The following is a 25,343-nucleotide window of genomic DNA, read 5'->3' on the forward strand; positions in this document are numbered from 1 at the left end:
TGCTCTAGCAGCAACATTACACACTAACTAAAGTTTGAACAATGGGATCACGAAGAACAGGACCTTTAAATTTCATAGAGACATCAGTATTAGTATCAGTGATACTGGCCTTCATTCATAAAAAGATGCCATGGCAACAAATATTTAAAATCTACTGTCTTTAAGTTGTTTCTTCATTAATTTGTAGAGTAACTGTGAAATTGTTACAATATAAAAATATTTAAAACTCAGATGTTATAATCCGATTAATTACAGAAAAAATGTGCGATTAATTAATAATTTTTTTTATTAGATTGACAGCACTAATATATATATATATATATGGACACACCACACCGGCTATATTCGTCATTCATAAAGGGAAAACCGATGCTACAGATACACAAACCGTATACAAAGCAGTAGGGATCAGTGATGCGCGGGTTGATCCAAAATGAGCGGGTGCCCGCGGCCACCCGCGGTTACCCGCGGTTACGAGTCATCCAAAAATATTTTTAATGATATTCGGGTCACGGTCGGTCGGATCGTCAATAAATCCTTATTTACCTTTTGAATGTTGAGCGTTATTAACTTTTGAATAAATGCTGACGCGGGACAAAATGCCCGATTTCCCAAAACGTTGAACTGAGCAATGCCATTGTACCATTTTAATAGGCTACTTTTAAACGCATTTAAAGTCAGTTTTATGTATTTTCTGAGAGGGGGCGGGATTTTTGTTGGGAAAGTCGGGGGAGAGACGCACACTTCGATTAGACTGGATAAACACATGCAGCATCTTAATTGTTAAGAAAATTAAACGAAATAAATGAATAAATCAAGCCTGTATTACATAACACTAGGCTATAGGCCTATCATACAGCATTCAGAAAAATAACAGTTTGCGCTCCTAAGGGCTTTCACACTTTTCCAAATGTTTTCCAAATGTGGGCTGATGAATTCTTCAAGCCGGGTCGAAACATAAACATCGCGTTCATCAATAATATGCATCTGGAGCTGAAATGGAAAATGATGGGCCGCCTCAAGAACTTCCTGCTCTCGCTGCTGCACCTCTGAGCACACCACGCCAGGGCCTGAAACATTTTCTCAATGGCCCAATGAGCTACGATGAGCATTTACTACTTTTAAAAAATGCGGGTCAGGAAGCGGGTCGGGTACAATATTTTCTTCTTTTTTTTTTGCGGTCCGAGTTGCGGGCGGGTTAGTTGAAAACGTCGGTCGGGTGCGGGTTGTTTATACATTGACCCGCGCATCACTGGTAGGGATGCAACAATACAGTTAGTCCACGGTTCAATACATACCTCGGTTTTTAACCACTGTTTTGGGTTCGGTTCGGTTCTGATGGCTTGTCACATCAGTTTTTTGTTATTCTATTCTTAGGCGACAGGAACAGCAAGAGGTTAAGGAGAAAAAATACAATTTTTTTATTGCAATACTCTTTCTTTATTTTCCTTAAAAGTATTGAAAAACCTTACTTAAACTTAAAACTTTACTTAAAAAAACCCTTGTACACATTCCTAGTGTATTGTATAATATAAAATAAATATATATATAAAGATTTACACTGGAATGACTAAATAATGACACAATTTTAGAGGGGAACTGTCCCTTTAAGGACCGCGTGTTCACTATAGGCTTCGCTGCTTTCAATTTAAGACCTGCCCGCATCTAATATACAGACACACGCCGATTTTACTTTCACTTTAGACATAACCGGCTGTGTTTATGTAAACCTTGTGTGTATTTGACAGTATTAGCGCAGTAAGACGACTACTTAGTCCAGTAATCACGTGTTTGACAGGCTTTCAGTGTGCGCGCTCGGATGAAATGTTTAACCGGCAAGGCTTTAAAACGCATGCAAATAATGAACTTTCGTGATTGTGAATAACTATAGTGTTCCGTGAGTATAATTCTACCACTAACGTGTGATGTGAATGTATGTCACGTTGTTCAGTATTGGGATGGAGGCAAATGATAGAATGTGTAGAAAAATAATGATTTAAATGCAAAACCCAAAAAAACACAATTCACAAGCGCGTATTGAACCGTGAATGCCGTACCGAACGGTTCAATATTATATTGAGAATTGTGGCATCCCTACAAAGCAGCGAGTGCTTACCTTTTCGAATATCAATCCTCCTCATTACGCACTTAATTCCACTCCGCTCTTGCTAATATTCAGCCAGGAAAACTCCGGTAAGATGACGTGAAATAAGAACAGCTTTCTGTACCGTTTTGACTTCTTTACCCGCTGTTTTGCTGTTATTCTCGTGCACTGACTCATTCACTAAACTGAACAGCCAATCAGAGTTCTCTCTCCCACCGACTTTTCTCTATTTACCTCATCAACACGGCATTCTCAATAAAACCGTCTCTGGCTTGATGACTCCGATCGTTTGAATATTCCTAGTTAATAATTGTTTAATCAATATGTCATCCTCAATAAACCAGTCTCCGGCGTGATGACCTCAAATTTTTCAATGTATTGCAATTTAATAATTGTTTAATCTTTATTAAACATACGCTGTTTGTTAATTGGCCAGAGGAGAATGGCCCCTGATGGGGTTTTGGTTTACTTGCCACTGTCGCCTTTGGCTTGGCTTGCTCAGTTGGGGACACTACACTTTCAACTAAATATCCAAATAAATCTAAATAGTAAACTAAATTAACCATATAAACTAAATTACTGATCTGCCCACATTGTCACTGTATGATAATTGAAATTAACTGATGAAATCACCGTTTTCTCCGGAGCGGCTGTACAGCCAAATAAAATTCTGTTGCATTATTTTCCTGTTTAAAGGGATAGTTCACCCAAAAACGAAAATTTTATGTTTTTCTGCTTACCCCTAAGGCATCCAAGATGTAGGTGTCTTCGTTTCTTCAGTAGAACACAAATGAAGATTTTTAACTGCAACCGTTGCTGTGTGTCACTCATATAATGCTTGTCGATGGGGTCGAATTCTATTAGAGTAAAAAAAACATGGACAGACAACTTCAAATTAAACCCTGCGGCTCGTGACGACACATTGATGTCTTAAGACACGAAACGATCGGTTTCTGAGAGAAACCGAGCGGTGTTTATGCAAATATATCACCTCATATCAGACGAATGTCTTCAGCTCTCCAGACTGCCATCACTTCCTGTGTGTGAGGTCAAAATTCTGGCCGGGTCATAGATATATACATAGATACCTCATTAGTGCCTGCGCGGATCATGGCGTGGATCGCACTAATGGGTTTCTCTCAGAAACCGATCGTTTCGTGTCCTAAGACATCAATGTGTCGTCACGAGCCGCAGGGTTTAATTTGAAGTTGTCTGTCCCTGTTTTTTTTACTCTAATAGAATTCGACCCCATCGACAAGCATTATATGAGTGACACACAGCAACGGTTGGAGTTAAAAATCTTCATTTGTGTTCTACTGAAGAAACGAAGACACCTACATCTTGGATGCCCAATTTCCCATGAAAACCATCCCAACATGTCTAAAATATAGACACTTAGTTTCCCATAGTGAATATGGGTTAGACAAAAACACGTTTTGGAAGAAGGTTTGATGATGTGTTAACTCATTATTTAAATGTTGTTAATCATGAACAAAAAAAAAAGTTTCCTAGTTTCCCTGTGTAAATGTATATAGTATAATTTGTTTTGCATTACAGTAATGAAATTAAATGAGCTAAAACATCCTGAAAATGTTGCAGTGCAGAAACGGAATGGACTTTAAAAGTGTTGTGAGATTCACCCTCACATTCTCTGATTCTGAATATTTGTATTTTTCAGCGATTGCATGAGCAAGACATCCTTCAGTCGATCTGTTGAGCAAAAATAATAGATGTGATTGAAAACCTCGGCGGGAGAGAATTGATAGGATTGGCAGTGTAGTTGTGAATGGACGATGGCTGGAACGGGAAGCTTCCACGCGGCACATTCCATTCACAACGTGTGTGAGCTTTGCGCCATGTGCGATTGTTTAGCGCATTCAGCCCAGCCGTCTGCGTGCTCTTGATATTTACTTCTGCCTCCACTGCTCAGCCAAATCCCCCCCTCTCTTTCTCACGCTTTTCTCCCCAATTCTCACAGCTGCGCTGCTCTTGTGTTAAGCTTCTGTGAAGGATTTTTTCACTGTCTCTCAAATGTTAAACCTAAAGTCTTTGGCTTCCTCCCCATTCTAGTTGCTTAGCAACAGTCATTGCCAACAGCGGAGCGTCGTGGCTGTTTTAACACACACATACACTCCGAATCCCAGCCGTCTCCCTCAGTGTGTTTGACGTGCTCATTATGCTGGGATCATGCCAAATGAGGGCCGTAATGTCTCATAGAAACTCTGACCCAGATTTGACTTACTCAACTGTAATAAACATGAATAACTCAGTTCCAGCGCTCTGACAGCTCCCTTATGTCCTCATCAGAAAGTCTACAGATCTAGCTGTGAGGCAGGAGCTGCCTGGGAATAACCACCAGCCAAACAAGGTTAAATATGGCGTGTGTGATATTTCACTGATGTGTGATCAGAATCGTACCCGTCTGTCCGTCCTCAGGCGAGATGTGGCGGCTCGAAGATGAAAACGAGGGGGACGTCGCTCCGGGTGCCGTTGACCTGCGTCCGCGCTCTCAGTCGCCGTTCTCACGTTTCCGGCGGCGGGCGGCCTATCTGAGGAAAAGCATCTCGGCGGATGATCACCTGGGAGATTCAGAGTTTGAGCCCGCCCAGCAGGAGGAGAGGAGCTTAGCCGATCCCAAAGTTAAACTGAAGAGGAAGTTTGTAAGTACCTCTGTGGCCACACTTGCTTTATTCTAAACTGACTTCACCCATAAATGCTTTTTGTCGTTATTAACTCCGAACCTACTAAAAAAAAAAAAAAAAAAAGAAGTGATTTCTAAATTTACTTTGACTTGTATTTCATTGCAGACAATATGACCAAAAAATATTTCATGTTTTGTCTGGTCAACTTCATGTCATTTGTAAATATGCATCCTTTCCTGTCATTCAGACCTGCAACACATTTCAAAAAAAGTTGGGAAAGTAAAGCATTTACTACTTTGTAATGTTGCCATTCCTTTTCACAACACTTAAAAGACGTTTAGGGACTGAAGACACCAAGTGATGAAGTGTTTCAGGTGTAATTTTGTCCCATTCTTCCTGCAAACAAGTCTTAAGGTGGGCAACAGTACGGGGTCTTCGTTGTCGCATTTTGCGCTTCAAAATGTGCCACACATTCTCTATTGGAGACAGGTCGGGACTGCAGGCAGGCCAGTCAAGTACCCGTACCCTCTTCCTCCGCAGCCAGGACTTTATAATGTGTGCAGAATGTGGTTTTGCATTTTCTTGTTGAAATATGCATGGACGTCCCTGGAAAAGATGTCTTCTTGAAGGCAGCATATTATGCTCCAAAATCTCTATGTACTTTTCTGCATTAATGGTGCCTTCACAGAAGTGCAAGTTACCTTTGCCAAGGGCACTGACACAACCCCATACCATGACAGACCCTGGCTTTTGGACTTGTTGCTGGTAACAGTCTGGATGATCCTTTTCTTCTTTGGTCCGGAGCACACGGCGTCCATTCCTCCCAAAAAATACCTCAAATACTGATTAATCTGACCACAGTACACGTTTCCACTGTGTGATGGTCCATCCCAGATGCCTCCGAGCCCAGAGAAGTCGACGGCGCTTCTGGACACTGTTAACATAGGGCTTCCTTTTGGCACAGGACAGTTTTAACTGGCATTTGTGGATGTAACTACGTATTGTGGCACTTGACAAAGGTTTGCCAAAGTAGTCCTGAGCCCATGTGGTGATATCGCTTATAGATGAATGACGGTTCTTGATGCAGTGCCGCCTGAGGGGTCGGAGATCACGGTTGTTCAGCTTAGGCTTGCGCCCTTGTCCTTTACGCACTGAAATTCCTCCAGATTCCTTGAATCTTTTAATTATGTTATGCACTGTTGAATGTGAAATATCCAAATCTCTTCCTATCTTTCTTTGAGGAACATTGTTTTTAAACATTTCAATAATTTTCTCACGTATTTGTTGGCAAACTGGCGATCCTCGGCCCATCTTTGCTCCTAAAGGATTAGACCTTTCTTGGATGCTGCTTTAGTACCAAATCATAATTACAATCACCTGTTGACATCACCAGTTTCAAATCACATCATTATTTAACCATTTTACCTCATTACTAGCCCTAAATTGCTCCTGTCCCAACTTTTTTTGAAATGTGTTTCAGGTCTGAATGACAGGAAAGGATGCATATTTACAAATGACATGAAGTTGACCAGACAAAACATGAAATATTTTTTGTTCATATTGTCTGCAATGAAATACAAGTCAAAGTAAATTTAGAAATCACTTCTTTTTTTTTTATTTGCGTTTTTCATACTGTCCCAACTTTTTCTGATTTGGGGTTGTAGATGTGGTATTTCTTTCTTGGATTTCTGGTGGAATGTGTACAAGAAAATGCGAAATTTTAATGCAAGCGCTAATGAAACTTAAACAACTTATTTTAGGTCTGACAGAAAAAAACTACACTACTGGTCAAAAGTTTGAGATGTTTTTGAAAAAAGTGTCTTCTGCTCACCAAGGTTGCATTTATTTAGTAAAAAATGGCATAAAAATAGTAATATTGCGAAGTATTATTACTGTTTTCTATTTGAATAGATTTTAAATCGTAATTTATTCTTGTGAAGGTAAAGCTGAATTTTCAGCGTCATTACTCCAGTCTTCAGTGTCACATGATCCTTCAGAAATCATTCTAATATGATGATTTATAATACATATAAAATGCTTTTATTCAGCAAGGATGCAGTAAATTGACCGTTCGCAAAGACCCGCCCCCTTTAGTTACTGTTGCTATGTTCGACAAGCCGCGCTCTCGTGCCCAACATCATGTTCTCACGCAGTGAAAAACACATCGCAGAGCAAAGAATATAGACAGGACAGGGCAGGTTACTTTTAATATGAAACATAAAGTATCAACCCTAAAATTTTGTAATTTAAAAAAAAAGAAATTTAAACAATAAATACCGTTTTGTGGCTCTTTAATGTGTGGTGACAGGTCGCTGTAGCACCTCAGTTAAAGCTGCTCGTGAACCGATCATCTCTTCCTTCTAGTTAATTTATAGTATCAAATAAACATGAATAAACTTCAGAAGGAATGTTGTTTCAACCGCGGAAAGACGTCAGTACACACCGCTTTTCAAGTTCAAGTCCACCGATGTTAATCTACGAACTCTCTTGACTGCTTTGTGGGACAAAAATGCCGGATTCGGCAAATGGCGGATTACGATTGGTCAGATCGCCTGTCAATCAAACTCCCGGCGAACGGCGAATTGATCAAAAGTGACACTAAATGCATTTATAATGTTACAAAAGATTTATATTTCAAATAATTGCTGCTTTAAACTTTTTATTCAGCTAAGAATCCTAAAAAAGTAGCAGTTTCCACAAAAAAGCCATTTATAATAATAAGGACCATTATTAATAATTGAGCACTGATAATAATTGAGCAGCAAATCAGCAATTTCTGAAGGATCATGTGACACTGACTGAAGACTGGAGTAATGATGCTGAAAATGCAGCTTTGATCACAGAAATAAATTACATTTGACTATATATTCACACAGAAAACAACTTTTTTAAATTATGATAATATTTCACGACATTACTGTTTTACCGTTTTTTTGAGCAAATAAATGCAGGCTTAATGAGCAGAAGAGACTTTTGTAATTATTCCAATATTTTTACTGTAGTGTATGTGAAGTAAATAAGGACAGAATTTTAATTTTGGGGTAATTGAAGTCATGCACACAGAAGGTTTTGTATCAATATTTAATGTGGTGTGTATAATAGCATGAAAGCCGAGCCCTCATTACCTGCCTGCGCCGTGTAATAGAGGCTCAGGTGTTCGAATGCAACCTGACATGTGGAGAGGCTTCAGAAAGCTGTATGAGTTTCACTCTTTCACAGGATGGGCTCTTCTTTGGACCTAATGGGTCGTCTCTGTTTAGGGGTAAGACATCTGTGTGCATGGATGATTGTCTTAACTTCTTTTAAGTTGTTGTCTAAACGACTAGACCTGTGTAACTAGGCAGTTTTAGGGATTAGACATTTTCTTAGTGATATATTGAACGCAGCCCCTCAATAGGGCAAATGATAGATATTTAATCTATAAATAAATAGGCTATAAGCTATATTGCACAAGACCATCTTAATCCTCACAAAAAATGGGGGCGAACAGGCTTTGTATAATAACAGGAATGCTGGCAATATGAAATCAGGTAATTGCTTTGAAATGTATTGTTGCATCAGTGAGTTTGTTAGAAAAGCACTTAGATGGCTTTAGCTGCGGGGCTTTAAATGGGATGAATTTCCAGATGCAGCTTCTCTTAGTGTAGAAGTTGTGTATCTAATTTTAACCCATTTTTAAAGAGTTAGTTCACCCTAAAATGTAAATTAAGTTATCAATTAGTCACCCTGCTGTTGTTTTTATGCCATATGCCCTTGTTTCTTTTTTGGACCACATATAATGGCAGTAAATGGTGACCGGCATCAAGCTTTTAAAAAGACAAAAAAGTATCACAGAATGATCCCATGCGACACGTGCCATTATTTGCAAGTGTTCTGGAAAACTAATAGCGTGCCATATGTAATTATAAGCAATGTTTTTAATAATTACAAATCAAAAAACATTTATTAAAACAATTGTATGTTAAGAATTTTAAATATATAAACTAATATAGCTTCAAAACAGATGAACAAATAAACATATTATAAGCAATAAACAAAGAGCGCTTTTAGTATTTATGAGTATCTGAACGTTTTCCATTCAAGAGCTGTGAGTGATTTTTCTCCGCGTGATCTTTACTGTTTGATTATTACTGATGACATCATAGCCCACTGCACTCCAAACGACATAAATGATGTCTTTGTAGAGCATTTATAAGGAAACATAAACCACACACTGCAAGCTCAAAGGCACAATACGCAATGTTTTGATGACACCTGGATTTCGCTGAGCTTTTATTCTGCCACAGTCGTCGCTTCTGTTTCTTCTGCGCAACGCTGTTTCATCATATTACACACATTTGAGTGTGTTAAAGTGATGTTATAATGCTACTCTGTGCGTTCGCTCAGCACTGCTATGAGACACTTGTTCACACTACAGTAAGAGATCGATATTAGGCGGTAAAACATGGTACTCGCGGGAAATCAAGAACACCAGATTTAACCAATAAGACTAACTGTGTTGAGCTGGAGCACAATGATTAGTTTTCTGTCCATTAATGATCCAAACAGTTGCTCTCCTGTCTAATAAAACACATCATATATTAAAGCGTATTTGGTGTTTCCATGGTTTCTACAAAATAAAACCGAACGATTTGTCATTGATAAGCATTGAAAAATTGCTTATTTCTCTGGATTTAAACATTCTTGGAAACATTTGGGATAATGTACACAAGTCAACAAAATATGTAACACTGTATTAGTGTTTTTTTCAAAAATCTTACATATTGTGCCTTTAACATCAAGCAAAGCATTCTGTGCAATGAAGCCTGTGAATGTAATCTGCTTCAAACTTAATGAAAGATTATTTTATGGAAGGCTTGAGTTTTGTGTGTGTGTGTGTGTGTGTGTGTGTGTGTGTGTGAGAGAGGAATTGGAAGCAAGCAGAATACGTGTGTTTCTAAAGTACATGCACTTTGGTTGAAAACTAAGCTCAGAATCAATTCTGAATTGTTGGAGGGAGATTTTTTCCCCCTTTTCTTTCTACCCCTACCCCACCCCTATTTTCCACCAAGCCCTATTGTATACCTCCAGAACACTTGGAATATACAACACGTGTCTCATGGGATTATTCTGTGATATTTTGCATCTTTTGTTAAAGTTTGAAAATTAATTTCATTTTCATTTTCCTTTATTTTACCAGGAAATAATCCCATTGAGATTCAAAATCACTTTTTCAAGGGAGTCCTGGCCAAGACAGCAGGAAAAAAATAAAATATAAAATACATATACACACAATTAACCGAAGAAGACATTTAGCAATTTAACATCATCTCAACATAATCACCAGCAGCGCTCAATAACATCACATGTGCATTTATTACTCAAATAGTCCTTTATTTGAGGTGTTTCTGCAATTTACACAAGGAAAAAGGTGCAAAAACTTTAAAGGCACTTTCACCGAAAACAGTTCGCGTTCGTGGGATATCGTACATGATTTGCCCATGTGATCTAAGATTCCTGGTTGTGACGTTTGGAGTCAGAAGAGAACATAAGTAAGTTGGCAGTTTCCAAAGTATGGCCTTAAAAAGAAAAATATACCAGTGCTCCAGCCTGCGATTGTGCAAAGATGGCCAACCAACACTCTCATAGCTACAGTGATGAGTACGAAAGTTAGTAGTTACAGTAGTTACAAATCTTAGTGCCGCGTGATATACTGAATCCAGCATTTTCAAAGAAGATTGATTTGCATGCATGTATAAAATATCACCATAATCCAGCATTGTCAAAAATAATGGTCACGATTTACTGCCATTATATGCCCCCCCCCTATTTTTCCTTTTGTGTCCGAAAAAGAAAGAATGGCATAAGGCATTAGAACAACACCAGGGTCGGTAAATATGATTTAATTTTGAATTGAATTGAACTATCCCTTTAACACAGCTGCAAAAATATTAGAATTAAAACACTAGATAAATCTAGATGAACTCTATACTATAAACTCTATAAAGGCAGTTGTCAAGTTGTCTATCATCTCATCCCAGTTTTTAAGTGAATTTTATAAGCTCCTTTACTCATCAATCTTTCATTTTCAGTGTAGGAGTGTCATGGTACAGTAAGCAGATTATTTTGTTTTTGTAACGTGGATTTTTTTCTAAGGAAGCAAGTATACTGTACGGTTTAATAATTCTCAGTACGCTGACACATTCAGAAACCGTTGCAGGACGCTTTATTTTCAGAGAGCTTAGTTGTTACAGTATTTGTACAAATAAACAGTGCTTTGGCAGTCTGCCGACAACTGCCAGCTTAAAGTCAGAGGTTTGTTGGAGAAAATGGCAGGAAAAGCTTTTTGCTGTGCATTAGCTTGCTGTTTGAATCTGGTCACAGACACTTCTACTGAACTTCTTGTGCTCGATCTATTAGATCTGTGTGGAGAGAAATGACAGCGGCCGCTCCATCACGAGGATGTTTGCATAATTCATTATAGATATTCATGGCAAGTATTTGTCATATATTCATCAAATGTTTTATTTAAGACTGGATGGGTTTCTGTATTCCAGGTTTCTAGAGCACATGCATATAGTGTTTGCATGGGGACTAGAAAAGCACAATAATTATTATGTTTAATAATCATGCATGACTCATATAAAATACAATGATACGTTACAGTTCTCGTGCATTCAAAGCTAAAGCCCTGTTCACACCAAGAACAATATTGTTCTGTTTATTTAAGCGAGCTGTAGTTTTGTCTTCTGCCGCTTTAAAATGCTAGAGCTCTTTTAAAGCTCTTTAACGTATTAGTAAGTCTGACTGTCAAAGTGTGTTACAATGATTATGTTATCGTTATTGTTGTGCTGTGGACTCTGATATTCTTTTATATTAGAACTATATCCTTCTCGTTATTATCATTGGTGTGAACGGGCCTGGAGACTAAAGAAAATGTATTTGTGTGAATCTCACAAATAATGTCCAGGTCACATTTCACCCAAAAAGATTGCAAGAATAAAATAAAAAATAAAATTGGGGGGAAAAAAACAAATATGTTTAGCATCATATACTGTTATAGTATTTATTAGTATTAGTTTTTCTATTTTCTATTTTATTTTTTTGTCATTATGGTATGTGCTATTTGTCATTAGTTTGTGTAACTATTTCTATTTACCATTAGTTTATATTAATTTTGCTTTTAGTTTTAGAAACTGTAATACCTACTTCAATTAAATTTAAGCTTTTCATCTATTTATATTTTACTCTATAATTTAGACCAGAAACTATTTTTATTAGTTTATAATATTTCAGTTAGCAATAACAGCGCTGCATCAAGGAAAAAAACATTATATTTAAGATTTCTTTTCATTATTTACATTTATAGTTCACAAATTCTCATTACTATAATATATATGGTTTTACTGACTTTAATTATGATTTTTGTCTTTTTTTGGAGTTCCCATTAAGATGCAACATTACAACAAATACTAACAAGATGCATTAATACTTTACTGTAATGCAAACAAAATAATGATATCTTATTTAAATCATAATGACAATCTTTAGAGAAAGTGTGCAAAATATAATTTCTTTGTGTTGAAATTAGCGTGATTAATCGCATCCAAAATAAAAGTTTGTGTTTACGTAATATATGTGTGTGTACTGTTTATAATTATGTATATATAAATACACACACATGCATGTGTATATATATATATATATATTTAAGAAATGTTTTATATTTTTATACAAATTTTTTTTATATATTAGATCAATTATATATACAGTATATTATACATGCAAATATGTCTTAAATATATAAATATAAATATGTGTATTTACATAATAATTACACACATATATTATGTAAACTTTTTTTTATTTTGGATGCGATTAATCACAATTAATTTTTCCCCAGCACTAGTTGAAATATGACCTGGACATTTTTCAGGTTTTGTGAGATTGTTTATGAAAGGGTTTATCATAGTTTTAATCCAACAAAAAAAAAAAATCCTAAAATAAGCAACGAATCCCTTGATGTTAATAATTCAGAGACAAACAATCATTCCAGAGTAATGTTTGTATAATCAGTTTTATGATATGTATTTTTATGCATGATTTTAGCCCTGAATTGTTGACTCTCAGAGGTCAGAGAGCTTCTGTCGGCTGTGTGGTTCTGTAAGCGAGCTCTAGATGGCAGTGCTGAATAGGCACAAACTCTCTGTCAGTCTGTGTCTTCATGCTGAAACCAGCTCAAGATCACCAGAGCCCTTCATTAAGAGCATGAACACTTTAATGTTTACAGAAATTACAAATGTACAGGAGACGAGCATCACTAATCGGAAAATCGAGAAGAAATGGTGACGTTTAAAGTGTGTCATCTCTTGTTGTTTTGTTGTTGAAATGCGCAAGCACACACACACACACACACACACACACACACACACACACACACACACACACACACACACACACACACACACACACACACACACAAACACACTTGAGAGGCGAAAGGCTGGACATTTTTTCCTCGCTGCAGTGGTTGCTGTTGGTTACGCGGTGAAACGGCGGCCATTAAGGGTCATTATGTATTTAGTTGTGGGGCGTCGCTCCCAAACTCATCCTCACACTCTTCCCTCTGAAGTTTGTCCTTCCTTTCTTTTCTTTTTTGTTCTCTCTGCGTTTTATCCAACGTGTCTTCCTAGCAGAAAGCTTGTTACCTAATAAAACAGTTTAGCTAATGCACTTAGTTAACTCAAACCAGCGGTGATAGATTAAGCTCTGGTGAAGTGTTGTAAACTCTACATTGAAAATATGTTTGCATTAGTCAAAAGATGAATGAAATGCATCCCGACGCATGGTAGGCTGAATGATTATGCGTGTGTGAATGTGAATAAATTATTTGAATTGGATAAACGGAGCCATCCCTCAGTCATTATCAAATCCATTCAGTCTCATGAGAACTTGTATTTGTATTTGAAGAGTATTTGTGATGGTTTTGAGAGGGGGATGGGATTGACATTGCAAACACAAAGAAAGAGAGAGAGATGCTCTCAAGGATGGAGTTTAAAAAAATGAGATTCCAACTCTTTTGGATATTGATTAAATTCAATTACTTGTGGTTCACTGTGTGTGATTTCCTGCTGCGTTTTTCACAAGAGATTGTAAACAACCACACAAGCAACCATTCAGCAACGTTCTAACAACCACTTAGCAACATTGTTGCAGTTTTTGTTGGCAAGCAACACTTACATTTTCTTCAGAAAATATCAAATCAATTTTTTGTCAATTATGGAGAGTAAAAGATGTGCTTCTGTCTGTACATGAATTTGTATCCTACACTGGAAAAAACTAAATGCTGTAGGATTTAACAATAATCACTCAGAAATTGGTAGTAAATTACAAAAATAATTACAAAGAATATGCAACTCACTGAATTAAAGCTGCAATATGTAACATTTTTGCAGTAAAATATCCAAAAACCACTGTTATATATTTTGTTCAGTTGAGTATTTACAATATCCCAAATGTTGACCAACTATTTGTAAATCGTGAGAAAATTTATATTTTCGCCAAGGAACCGGGACGTGTGAGGGAGTCGCCTGTCGATGGCTTCATATCTGTGTTCCCCTCGGTTTCCGGTTTTATTCTGCAGAAACGCTTTACTCTCACTGCAGTGTGAACAAGTGTCATAGCAGCCGCCGAGATAACGCACAGAGTAACGTCATAACATCATTAACACACTCAGATGTGTCTAATATGATAAACTGAGCTGCTTTACCTCATACTCATGACCGGAAAAGCGGAAATGGCGCCGGCTGGCGACTGTGGCATAATAAAAGTCCCGCTGCTCGCGAGGCGTGTGTTCCGCTCTTCTCATTATCAATCACTCCAGCGGCCTTGCTCAGCTCCACAACACTTGTCCTGCTCTGCTTCACACTACAGTAACGTTAATAATAGCATCATGAACATGATTTCTGCCCGAGTCCTATCCCGATTCTATTTCCACCGGTTGAGGTGAAGACCACATGTCCCAAGATTCTGCCCTCAATCTTACTGTCATCAAACTATGCCTTTGTTTTGAATAGGCGACCTCTAGCGGACGGAAAAGTTACATAATGCACCATTTAAGGGTGACAGTAGAAAGTAGGGATTTTTTAAGTAGAAGTACCGGTACTTCGGTACCAAGTCGGGACTGAAATTGTAAAAATGTGACATTTTTGTAGTACCGGTGGTACCGAGTACAGCTGCTTTCAGTCGCTTCCATGTTTATCTAAGCGTTTATCTAATTCAGCTCCAGACTGTAGCCGAATATATATATATATATGTAATGTAATATACATGAATGAGATAAACAGCGTGTGCTTAATACATATTATGTAATATACATATATATATATACACATATATTATGTAAACACAAACTTTTATTTTGGATGCGATTAATCGCGATTAATCTTTTGACAGCCCTAATTTAAAGTTTGTGTTTACATAATATATGTGTGTGTACTCTGTTAATTATTATTTATATATAAATACACACACAAGCATGTATATATTTAAGAAAAAAATATTATTTTTATATATAAAACATTTATATTTATATATATTATAGATTATATAAATGTATATACAGTATATACATGCAAATATTTCTTAAATATATACATGAATGTGTGTGTATTTATATATAAATAATAATTAACAGAGTACACACACATATATTATGTAAACACAAACTTTTATTTTGGATGCGATTAATCGCGATTAATTTTTTGACAGCCCTAATATATATATATATATATATATATATATATATATATATATATATATATATATATATATATATATATATATATATATATATATATATATATATATATATATATATATATATATATACATATATATATATACATACTAGTGTCTGTGAATATTAAACTGCAAAAGACTATTTAAATATGAATCCTGCATGTTCTGCGTGTGTCAGTGTGAATGAATGGCGCAGACACGCGGTTTCATTTTCCACGCACCCGTGACACTCGCTGTCTTTTTAGCCTCTGCCATGTCACTATATGAGGACATGAACTTCATCTTCAGAGCTGCTCTGAGAGGCACTTCATGAGCATTTACCGTTTCATTTGAGAAAACTATCGTCATATCATGAACACACACTCAAAGGTCTTCACGGCAACCCGTCAAAATAAAAGTTTGGATTAGCTTGAAGAAATTGTCAGAAATATATTAGGCTACTGTAATATATACTAATAGTAATATAGGTGTGTCGATATATTATTAATAGGGCTCTCAATCGATACATTTTTTAATCACGATTAATCGCACTCTTATCGTAAAATTAAGCATATGCTGTTTATCTCATTAAACACATTCATTTTGTCATCATTTGCTATATCCAGCAAAGTAAACAATCAGAAAACTGCAAGCTTCAAGGATCATTGGAGACTCCAAAAGGACACCAAATAACCAAATAAAAGGAGTCCATATAGTTATATTATATAATAAATTTATACACACCTAAGCAGCCATGAAAAAAAAAACATTACAGAAAAAACGTTACAGAATTCACAGTGTATGTGTGTGTGTACAGAGCAACAACAACGAGATCAAGTTGCGATACGAACAGGACTACACAGAGATGCCAAAAACTCCTAAATCAACCGCTTTGACTGCATAAACCTACGATTACTAATCACAACAATGTGCACATGACAAATCAAACAATATCCTTCTCGAATGTGTGTGGAAGCAACGCTAATGTAGTGTGTCTGTACATGAATGCAGCGTGCGATCAGTGATCGAGAGCGTGCACACACACGGTTTGTTCTTTGTGCATCAATATAACAGACTCTCACGGCCTTACTGTACGACACCAAAATTGTGCACTTCAGAAACAATGGCAGAATACAACAGAGCTTTTATTTAACTTTTTTTTTTTTAAATAGTTAAATAAAAAAAAAAACATTTTGCTGTGGTACCGAGAAACGTAAAATATTTATGGTATTGGTACCGACTACTGGAATTTTGGTATCATGACATCCCTTTAGAAAGCCTGAAATAGTAAAATGCACTATTTTTCTAACTGAGTTGTTTTTTAACTGAATTGTTTATGAATTGTTTTCCATTCATCTCTGCTCTGATTGCGTATTCATCAATTAGAGATGCATGATTGTTAATTACGAGCATTAAATCATGTCTTGTTTGCACTCTAATAAGGGCTTAACTAATTGCATTTAGTTAACCCACAGATTATTTACTCACCCGCATGTGGTTGATTTTCTTTCTTCTTTAAAACAAAGAGATTTGTGCTGGTCGCTCGTCTGCATGCAGTTGTAAGCTTCAAAAAGAAAACCCTTGTAAAAGGGGTTTATTTGACTCATGCACTGTATTTCAATTCTTCTGAAATCTGAAATATCTACTCTTTCAGGCACAGTCATGAGTTCACTGGAGAAGCAGCACTGTGCAATTCTTGAGTGAATCATTCTTTTGAGTTGGATCTTTTCAATGATGCAGATCATCATTGAGTCCATATGACCATCATTTCATTTTGTAGAAGCAATTCTTGAGTGAATCATTCTTTTTTTAATGAATCAGTTAGTCACAGAACTGATCTGACTGATCAGCAGTTATTATCAGTGAATAGTGACTTAAATGATGGTTTTGCTTCATGCAAAGTGTCCTTTTTTGAAGCTTGAAAGCTTCGGTCTCCATTCAGTTTTATTGCATGGAAAACGCAACGAGCGCAGCCTATAGAATTCCTCCTTTTGTGTTCGGTACGGCTTTGGAATGACATGAAGACATGAATTTTAATTTAGAGAACTGTTCCTTTAGTCCTGGGTTGTCATTTTATTAAATCCTGCAGTTTTCTAGAGTGTGATGTTTTATTTGAGTTGTGAGGCAGCAGTGTCTTGGTAACCTGCTCTTGTAGCGGTGTGTTGACGTATGGCTGTATACATTTACTGCGGTCACGGCGAGCTGCTCTATTCATCAGTGTTAAATAATACTGCTGCACTTACTGACCCACACTGATTGATTTTATTGCTCTTAGGTTGAGCTAGTTTATTTGCGGTAGAGTGTTTGGGGTTTGTTATGCGCAGGTGGACGGCTGTTAAGATGGACAGATTCGGCTGCTGTATTTCTGCTGTCAAAAAAATGATTCCAGGTTAAGCGTGCCTCATTACTCAAGCTTTTTTTCAAATGTCTGCGTCATTAAACCAGATTTTGTTATTATTCAGAAAGCTAGCTATAAACATGTTGACTTGAACTAACTTTATAGCCAGATTCCATCCGAAGTAGTAGACCTGAAAGTGAAAACTTACCATAGAAGGAAGTATTTTAAAGCTAATGCATGCTATAGCATCCCTTGTGGCAACACTGAGAATGCAGTGCATGGTCACACACTGTACTGATGTATTTTCAGTATAATTAAAGGGTTAATTCACTCAGTTCTGTCATCATTTACTCACCCTCACTTTCGTTCATCTTCGAAACACAAATTAAGATCTTTTTAATATAATCGGAGTGATTTCTGCTCCTCCTTTGACAGCTACGTAACTACCACTTTGACGCTTCAAAGCATGTTTATTGTTCACATCTATACATTGATCAGCAAACATAAGCAGAAGCTCAATCAAACCTGCTTGACATGTGAGAACAAACCTCATTGGTTCTTGCTGAAGCTCAAACGTGCTGCGTAACACGAGAATGAACCTCATTGGTTCTTGCTGAAGCTCAAACGTGCTGCGTAACACGAGAATGAACCTCATTGGTTCTTGCTGAAGCTCAAACGTGCTGTGTAACACGAGAATGAACCTCATTGGTTCTTAAGTAAGCTCAAACGTGCTGCGTAACACGAGAATGAACCTCATTGGTTCTTGAGTAAGCTCAAACGTGCTGCGTAACATGAGAATGAACCTCATTGGTTCTTGCAGACGCTCAAACGTGCTGCGTAACACGAGAATGAACCTCATTGGTTCTTGCAGACGCTCAAACGTGCTGCGTAACACGAGAATGAACCTCATTGGTTCTTGCAGACGCTCAAACGTGCTGCGTAACACGAGAATTAACCTCATTGGTTCTTGCTGAAGCTCAAACGTGCTGCGTAACATGAGAATGAACCTCATTGGTTCTTGCAGACGCTCAAACGTGCTGCGTAACACAAGAATGAACCTCATTGGTTCTTGCAGACGCTCAAACGTGCTGCGTAACACAAAAATGAACCTCATTGGTTCTTGCTGAAGCTCAAACGTGCTGTGTAACACGAGAATGAACCTCATTGGTTCTTGCTGAAGCTCAAACGTGCTGCGTAACACAATAATGAACCTCATTGGTTCTTGCTGAAGCTCAAACGTGCGGCGTAACACAAGAATGAACCTCATTGGTTCTTGCTGAAGCTCAAACGTGCTGTGTAACACAAGAATGAACCTCATTGGTTCTTGAGGAAGCTCAAACGTGCTGTGTAACACAAGAATGAACCTCATTGGTTCTTGCTGAAGCTCAAACGTGCTGCGTAACACAAGAATGAACCTCATTGGTTCTTGAGTAAGCTCAGACGTGCTGCGTAACACGAGAATGAACCTCATTGGTTCTTGAGGAAGCTCAAACGTGCTGCGTAACACGAGAATTAACCTCATTGGTTCTTGAGGAAGCTCAAATGTGCTGCGTAACACGAGAATGAACCTCATTGGTTCTTGCTGAAGCTCAAACGTGCTGTGTAACACGAGAATGAACCTCATTGGTTCTTGCAGAAGCTCAAACGTGCTGCGTAACATGAGAATGAACCTCATTGGTTCTTGCAGACGCTCAAACGTGCTGCGTAACACAAGAATGAACCTCATTGGTTCTTGCTGAAGCTCAAACGTGCTGCGTAACACGAGAATGAACCTCATTGGTTCTTGAGGAAGCTCAAACGTGCTGTGTAACACGAGAATGAACCTCATTGGTTCTTGCAGAAGCTCAAACGTGCTGCGTAACATGAGAATGAACCTCATTGGTTCTTGCAGACGCTCAAACGTGCTGCGTAACACAATAATGAACCTCATTGGTTCTTGCTGAAGCTCAAACGTGCTGTGTAACACGAGAATGAACCTCATTGGTTCTTGAGGAAGCTCAAACGTGCTGTGTAACACAAGAATGAACCTCATTGGTTCTTGCTGAAGCTCAAACGTGCGGCGTAACACAAGAATGAACCTCATTGGTTCTTGCTGAAGCTCAAACGTGCTGCGTAACACGAGAATGAACCTCATTGGTTCTTGCTGAAGCTCAAACGTGCTGTGTAACACGAGAATGAACCTCATTGGTTCTTGAGGAAGCTCAAACGTGCTGTGTAACACAAGAATGAACCTCATTGGTTCTTGCTGAAGCTCAAACGTGCGGCGTAACACAAGAATGAACCTCATTGGTTCTTGCAGACGCTCAAACGTGCTGCGTAACACGAGAATGAACCTCATTGGTTCTTGCTGAAGCTCAAACGTGCTGTGTAACACGAGAATGAACCTCATTGGTTCTTAAGTAAGCTCAAACGTGCTGCGTAACATGAGAATGAACCTCATTGGTTCTTGCTGAAGCTCAAACGTGCTGCGTAACACAATAATGAACCTCATTGGTTCTTGCTGAAGCTCAAACGTGCTGTGTAACACGAGAATGAACCTCATTGGTTCTTGCAGACGCTCAAACGTGCTGCGTAACACAAGAATGAACCTCATTGGTTCTTGCTGAAGCTCAAACGTGCTGCGTAACACAATAATGAACCTCATTGGTTCTTGCTGAAGCTCAAACGTGCTGTGTAACACGAGAATGAACCTCATTGGTTCTTGCAGACGCTCAAACGTGCTGCGTAACACAAGAATGAACCTCATTGGTTCTTGAGGAAGCTCAAACGTGCTGTGTAACACGAGAATGAACCTCATTGGTTCTTGCAGAAGCTCAAACGTGCTGCGTAACATGAGAATGAACCTCATTGGTTCTTGCAGACGCTCAAACGTGCTGCGTAACACAATAATGAACCTCATTGGTTCTTGCTGAAGCTCAAACGTGCTGTGTAACACGAGAATGAACCTCATTGGTTCTTGAGGAAGCTCAAACGTGCTGTGTAACACAAGAATGAACCTCATTGGTTCTTGCTGAAGCTCAAACGTGCGGCGTAACACAAGAATGAACCTCATTGGTTCTTGCTGAAGCTCAAACGTGCTGCGTAACACGAGAATGAACCTCATTGGTTCTTGAGGAAGCTCAAATGTGCTGCGTAACACGAGAATGAACCTCATTGGTTCTTGCTGAAGCTCAAACGTGCTGCGTAACACGAGAATGAACCTCATTGGTTCTTGAGGAAGCTCAAACGTGCTGCGTAACACGAGAATGAACCTCATTGGTTCTTGCTGAAGCTCAAACGTGCTGCGTAACACGAGAATGAACCTCATTGGTTCTTGAGGAAGCTCAAACGTGCTGCGTAACACGAGAATGAACCTCATTGGTTCTTGCAGAAGCTCAAACGTGCTGCGTAACACAAGAATGAACCTCATTGGTTCTTGAGGAAGCTCAAACGTGCTGCGTAACACAATAATGAACCTCATTGGTTCTTGCAGAAGCTCAAACGTGCTGCGTAACACAAGAATGAACCTCATTGGTTCTTGAGGAAGCTCAAACGTGCTGCGTAACACAATAATGAACCTCATTGGTTCTTGCAGAAGCTCAAACGTGCTGCGTAACACGAGAATGAACCTCATTGGTTCTTGAGGAAGCTCAAACGTGCTGTGTAACACAAGAATGAACCTCATTGGTTCTTGAGGAAGCTCAAACGTGCTGTGTAACACGAGAATGAACCTCATGGGTTCTTGCTGAAGCTCAAACGTGCTGCGTAACACGAGAATGAACCTCATTGGTTCTTGAGGAAGCTCAAACGTGCTGTGTAACACGAGAATGAACCTCATTGGTTCTTGCTGAAGCTCAAACGTGCTGCGTAACCCAAGAATGAACCTCATTGGTTCTTGAGGAAGCTCAAACGTGCTGTGTAACACAAGAATGAACCTCATTGGTTCTTGAGGAAGCTCAAACGTGCTGCGTAACACAAGAATGAACCTCATTGGTTCTTGCTGAAGCTCAGACGTGCTGCGTAACACGAGAATGAACCTCATTGGTTCTTGAGGAAGCTCAAACGTGCTGCGTAACACAAGAATGAACCTCATTGGTTCTTGCAGAAGCTCAAACGTGCTGCTTAACACAAGAATGAACCTCATTGGTTCTTGCTGAAGCTCAAACGTGCTGTGTAACACAAGAATGAACCTCATTGGTTCTTGAGGAAGCGCAAACGTGCTGCGTAACACAAGAATGAACCTCATTGGTCTCACTTGACGAGCACATTATTTGTTTCTTGTGTTGTTGTTCTGTTTTACATGTTCAGTGTGGACTGGCAAATGCACCAGGCTAGCGCAGTGTAAATCGCCAACCATCATTGAAACTGACTTCTGGATGCTTTATCGCTCCAAATCTCTTTGAGTGTGAACGCCCCTTTAAGGTGGACTGATTCAGTGGATTCCTCACGGTTGAAGTGGGTGGATTTATTACGGCTTGTTTACAGTTGTTTTGCTTTTGCCTTCATGGTCTGCAGCCTTCTGTCAGAGACTCCATTTTGTTTTTAATAAACTGACACTTATTGGTTGTTCAACGTGAAGGGTGTATAAATATATATGTGTATGTGTGTGTGTGTGGACTGGCTGTCTCCCAGCAGTACACCCAGAGAATGCAGCCCTTCATATGCTTACAAACAGTCCTTGGAAATCCTACTTACACAGAGCGCTACTACAAGAAGAGGAGTGTGTGTGTGTGTGTGTGCATGCATGTGTGTGTTTATAAATATGTGTCTATGTCTCTGAATCTGTCTACTCCATCACGCATACACACACACTACATGCTCTGTGCCATGCACATTTCAGACCAGCATGTTTTGTAACCATGAGAACTCTTGGATTGGCTTTAGCTCCATTTGCAGACTGAAGCTTTGAATGTTAAAACTGGAAATAAAACACATTGATGCCGCCAGTCAGCATAAACACGACCCAAAATCCAAATCCAGAAGATTGTGTCATTAGTCTAGCTTTGTGATTCCTCTTAGTCTTGCAACTGAAGACAGAGATAATTTAATAACTTACAAGTAGAGTTTGATTCAGTTCAAACTGTCAATTTCAATTCCCTGATTCAAAACTTTGATTCAAGATTCATTTGTCTCGTGTAGCAAATGTTTATAGTAAAATATTTTAGTAAATATAAAATATATAAATGATATAAAAACATAAGATGTGTACATATTAAAAATATATCAAAATTAATGCTGTGAATCGATTAAAAAACAACAAGTAATTAATCGCATTTGTTCTGTAATTAATCATGATTAAGCGCAATTAAAACATTTTTTTTCTACATTTTGATATTGTAATAATTTCAGTTACTCTCCAAATTAATGAAGAAACAATTAAAAGACAGTATATTTTAAATATGTGTTGTAATGGCATGTTTTTATGAATGAAGGCCAGTATCACTGATACTAATGTCTCTATGAAACATTAATGACGTTACATTACAGTATAACTGAAAGCTGCCAATTTCAACATTTATTAGGCTTTAAAAAAACTACTTTTAATTTAATTGAACTTAAAACAATCTTTACATAAACCCATTATAATAAATGTTATATTTACCCATGGCCTTCCCTGTTAGACATAAACAGAAATGTAATAGTTATCAAAAACCTTTCTTAACTGCATAAATAATAAATGAAATATAGATTAATCATCATTAAAGCTACACTTTTCTCTGTTCCCGCCGTTCTTTGATGAACATTAATGACACATTATCAGTGCTGCTGTCACTTTAAGATCGGCCGCTGCTGAACATGATCTGACGCGTTGTCCCGCAAATCTCATTTTCTCACAAGTTCATTTAAGACGTTATTTATCTCATTTAAGACTCCTAATATGAGAATACTCTACAAAACTGGCATTTTGGCAAAATTCTCTGTGTTGTTGTTATTTTTTGTTCAAGAGCGAAAGAGAACTTAAAGTGTGCACATCTGCATGAGACTGGCGCGTGTGTGTGTGTTAAGGCCTGTACACACCGGGATGAATATCGCACGCGCTTATCGCCAGCGTTTTTCGGTGCGTCTTGAGTGTTCACACCCAAGCGATTTTCACTGCTGATGCGCCGAGTGAACGTACAAATTCAGTAGATAACGCTCCCGGTACACAAGGTGGTGCTGTGGCACTTTACGCTTCTGACACTCGCTTGTCACACAGAAGAAGAAGAGAGACAGTATTTACGTGCTTGCCAAAACCATTCACACACTTTTTGCTAACTGGCAAGCAGCATTAGCAGCTCATCTTCTTCTTTGTCTACTTACTACTTCTTCGTCATATCAATGTGTGCTCGGCAAGACCGTTTTGTGCTTGAGCGCCACCAAATCGTGTTTTACTGTAACTTCAGCAGCTCCAGGCACGTGAACAAAAGCGCCGATTGGTCGGCCAGTTTTTAACGTGCCGCGTCAAAATAAAAAAAACTAACCCGAGGCGTTTTTTTTTTAATGCCGCTTTTATGCCTGGCGTTTATTTTAAAATTCTACTCTTTATCTTCAAATCATTAAACAACCTGGCACCGAGCTATTTGTCTGAGCTACTCTGTCCACATAATCCCACACGAAATTTGAGGTCTGGTGATAAGAGACTTTTATCTGTCCCCAGATCTCGATTAAAACACAGAGGAGACAGAGCCTTTGCTATTGCCGGCCCTAGGCTATGGAATAGCCTTCCGGATTATATCAGATCGGCTCTTCTAGCTTTTAATTCACTGTGATTTTATGTCTTAAATGTTGGGCTATGTCCTTGTTTTTTTAACTTGTGTATTGTTCAGCACTTTGGTCAGCCATGTTTGCTGTGTTTAACTGTGCTATATAAATAAACCAAACTTGAAACTTGAAACTTGATGTTTACAGGCTGGGAAAAACTGGTTTTGATCTATACGGCTAATTTTGCCCTTCATGACGACTGTGAGGGGGGTGAATAATTTTATAACTCATTTGTTTACCTTATATAAAGCCTTAAAGTTCTGCATAATTAAGGGCGTGGCCACTTGAGTGACAGGTGGATAGCCATTTATCTGCTGTCTGTTAGTCATCACGTCACCTCAGCTCCGCCCACGTCCCGCCTCTTTGCCCATTTTCTATTGTCCGGGAATGACGCGCAATAACGCGCTGACAAGATGACAATGGCCAGCTCAACCCTACTTTACGCTTCAAAACTGCTCTTCAGAATCCAATGGGTGACGTCACGGACACTACATCCATATTTTTTTACAGTCTATGGGTGTCCCTCGATTAGCTCCCTGACTTCCTAGCTGGTGAATCAGTATTTTGTGTACGTCAATTTGGCCGACTCCCTGATCAGTGCCCTGACTACTGAACTAGCGAGCGGATTGAGACGCACCCACACAGACAGGACACTGACATACAGCACATTCTCTTGTGTCTTGTCGCGCTTGGATTGTTTAAAAGCATTTACATGAATAAGAGCGTGATCATATAATGTAACGCTGGGCAAAAATGGATATAAAAACGGACGCTCCGTTAA

At 38.4% G+C, this 25,343-nt stretch overlaps 1 protein-coding gene across 1 annotated transcript in view; it reads left to right on the forward strand.

Annotated features, from left to right (window-relative positions):
- ankfn1b (ankyrin repeat and fibronectin type III domain containing 1b) overlaps positions 1–25,343 on the forward strand; it is a gene marked incomplete at its 3' end in the record, with an annotated part of 147,862 nt that overhangs the window by 27,004 nt on the left and 95,515 nt on the right. Inside the window, exon 4 of the mRNA XM_079806844.1 lies at positions 4,541–4,764. Within this exon, the coding sequence (XP_079662970.1) occupies positions 4,541–4,764 (224 nt within the window). The remainder of the gene's footprint in view (positions 1–4,540; positions 4,765–25,343) is intronic.

The sequence above is a fragment of the Gobio gobio genome (genome assembly GCF_949357685.1).
Source record: "Gobio gobio genome assembly, chromosome: 23".
In the NCBI taxonomy this organism is placed as follows: domain Eukaryota; kingdom Metazoa; phylum Chordata; class Actinopteri; order Cypriniformes; family Gobionidae; genus Gobio; species Gobio gobio.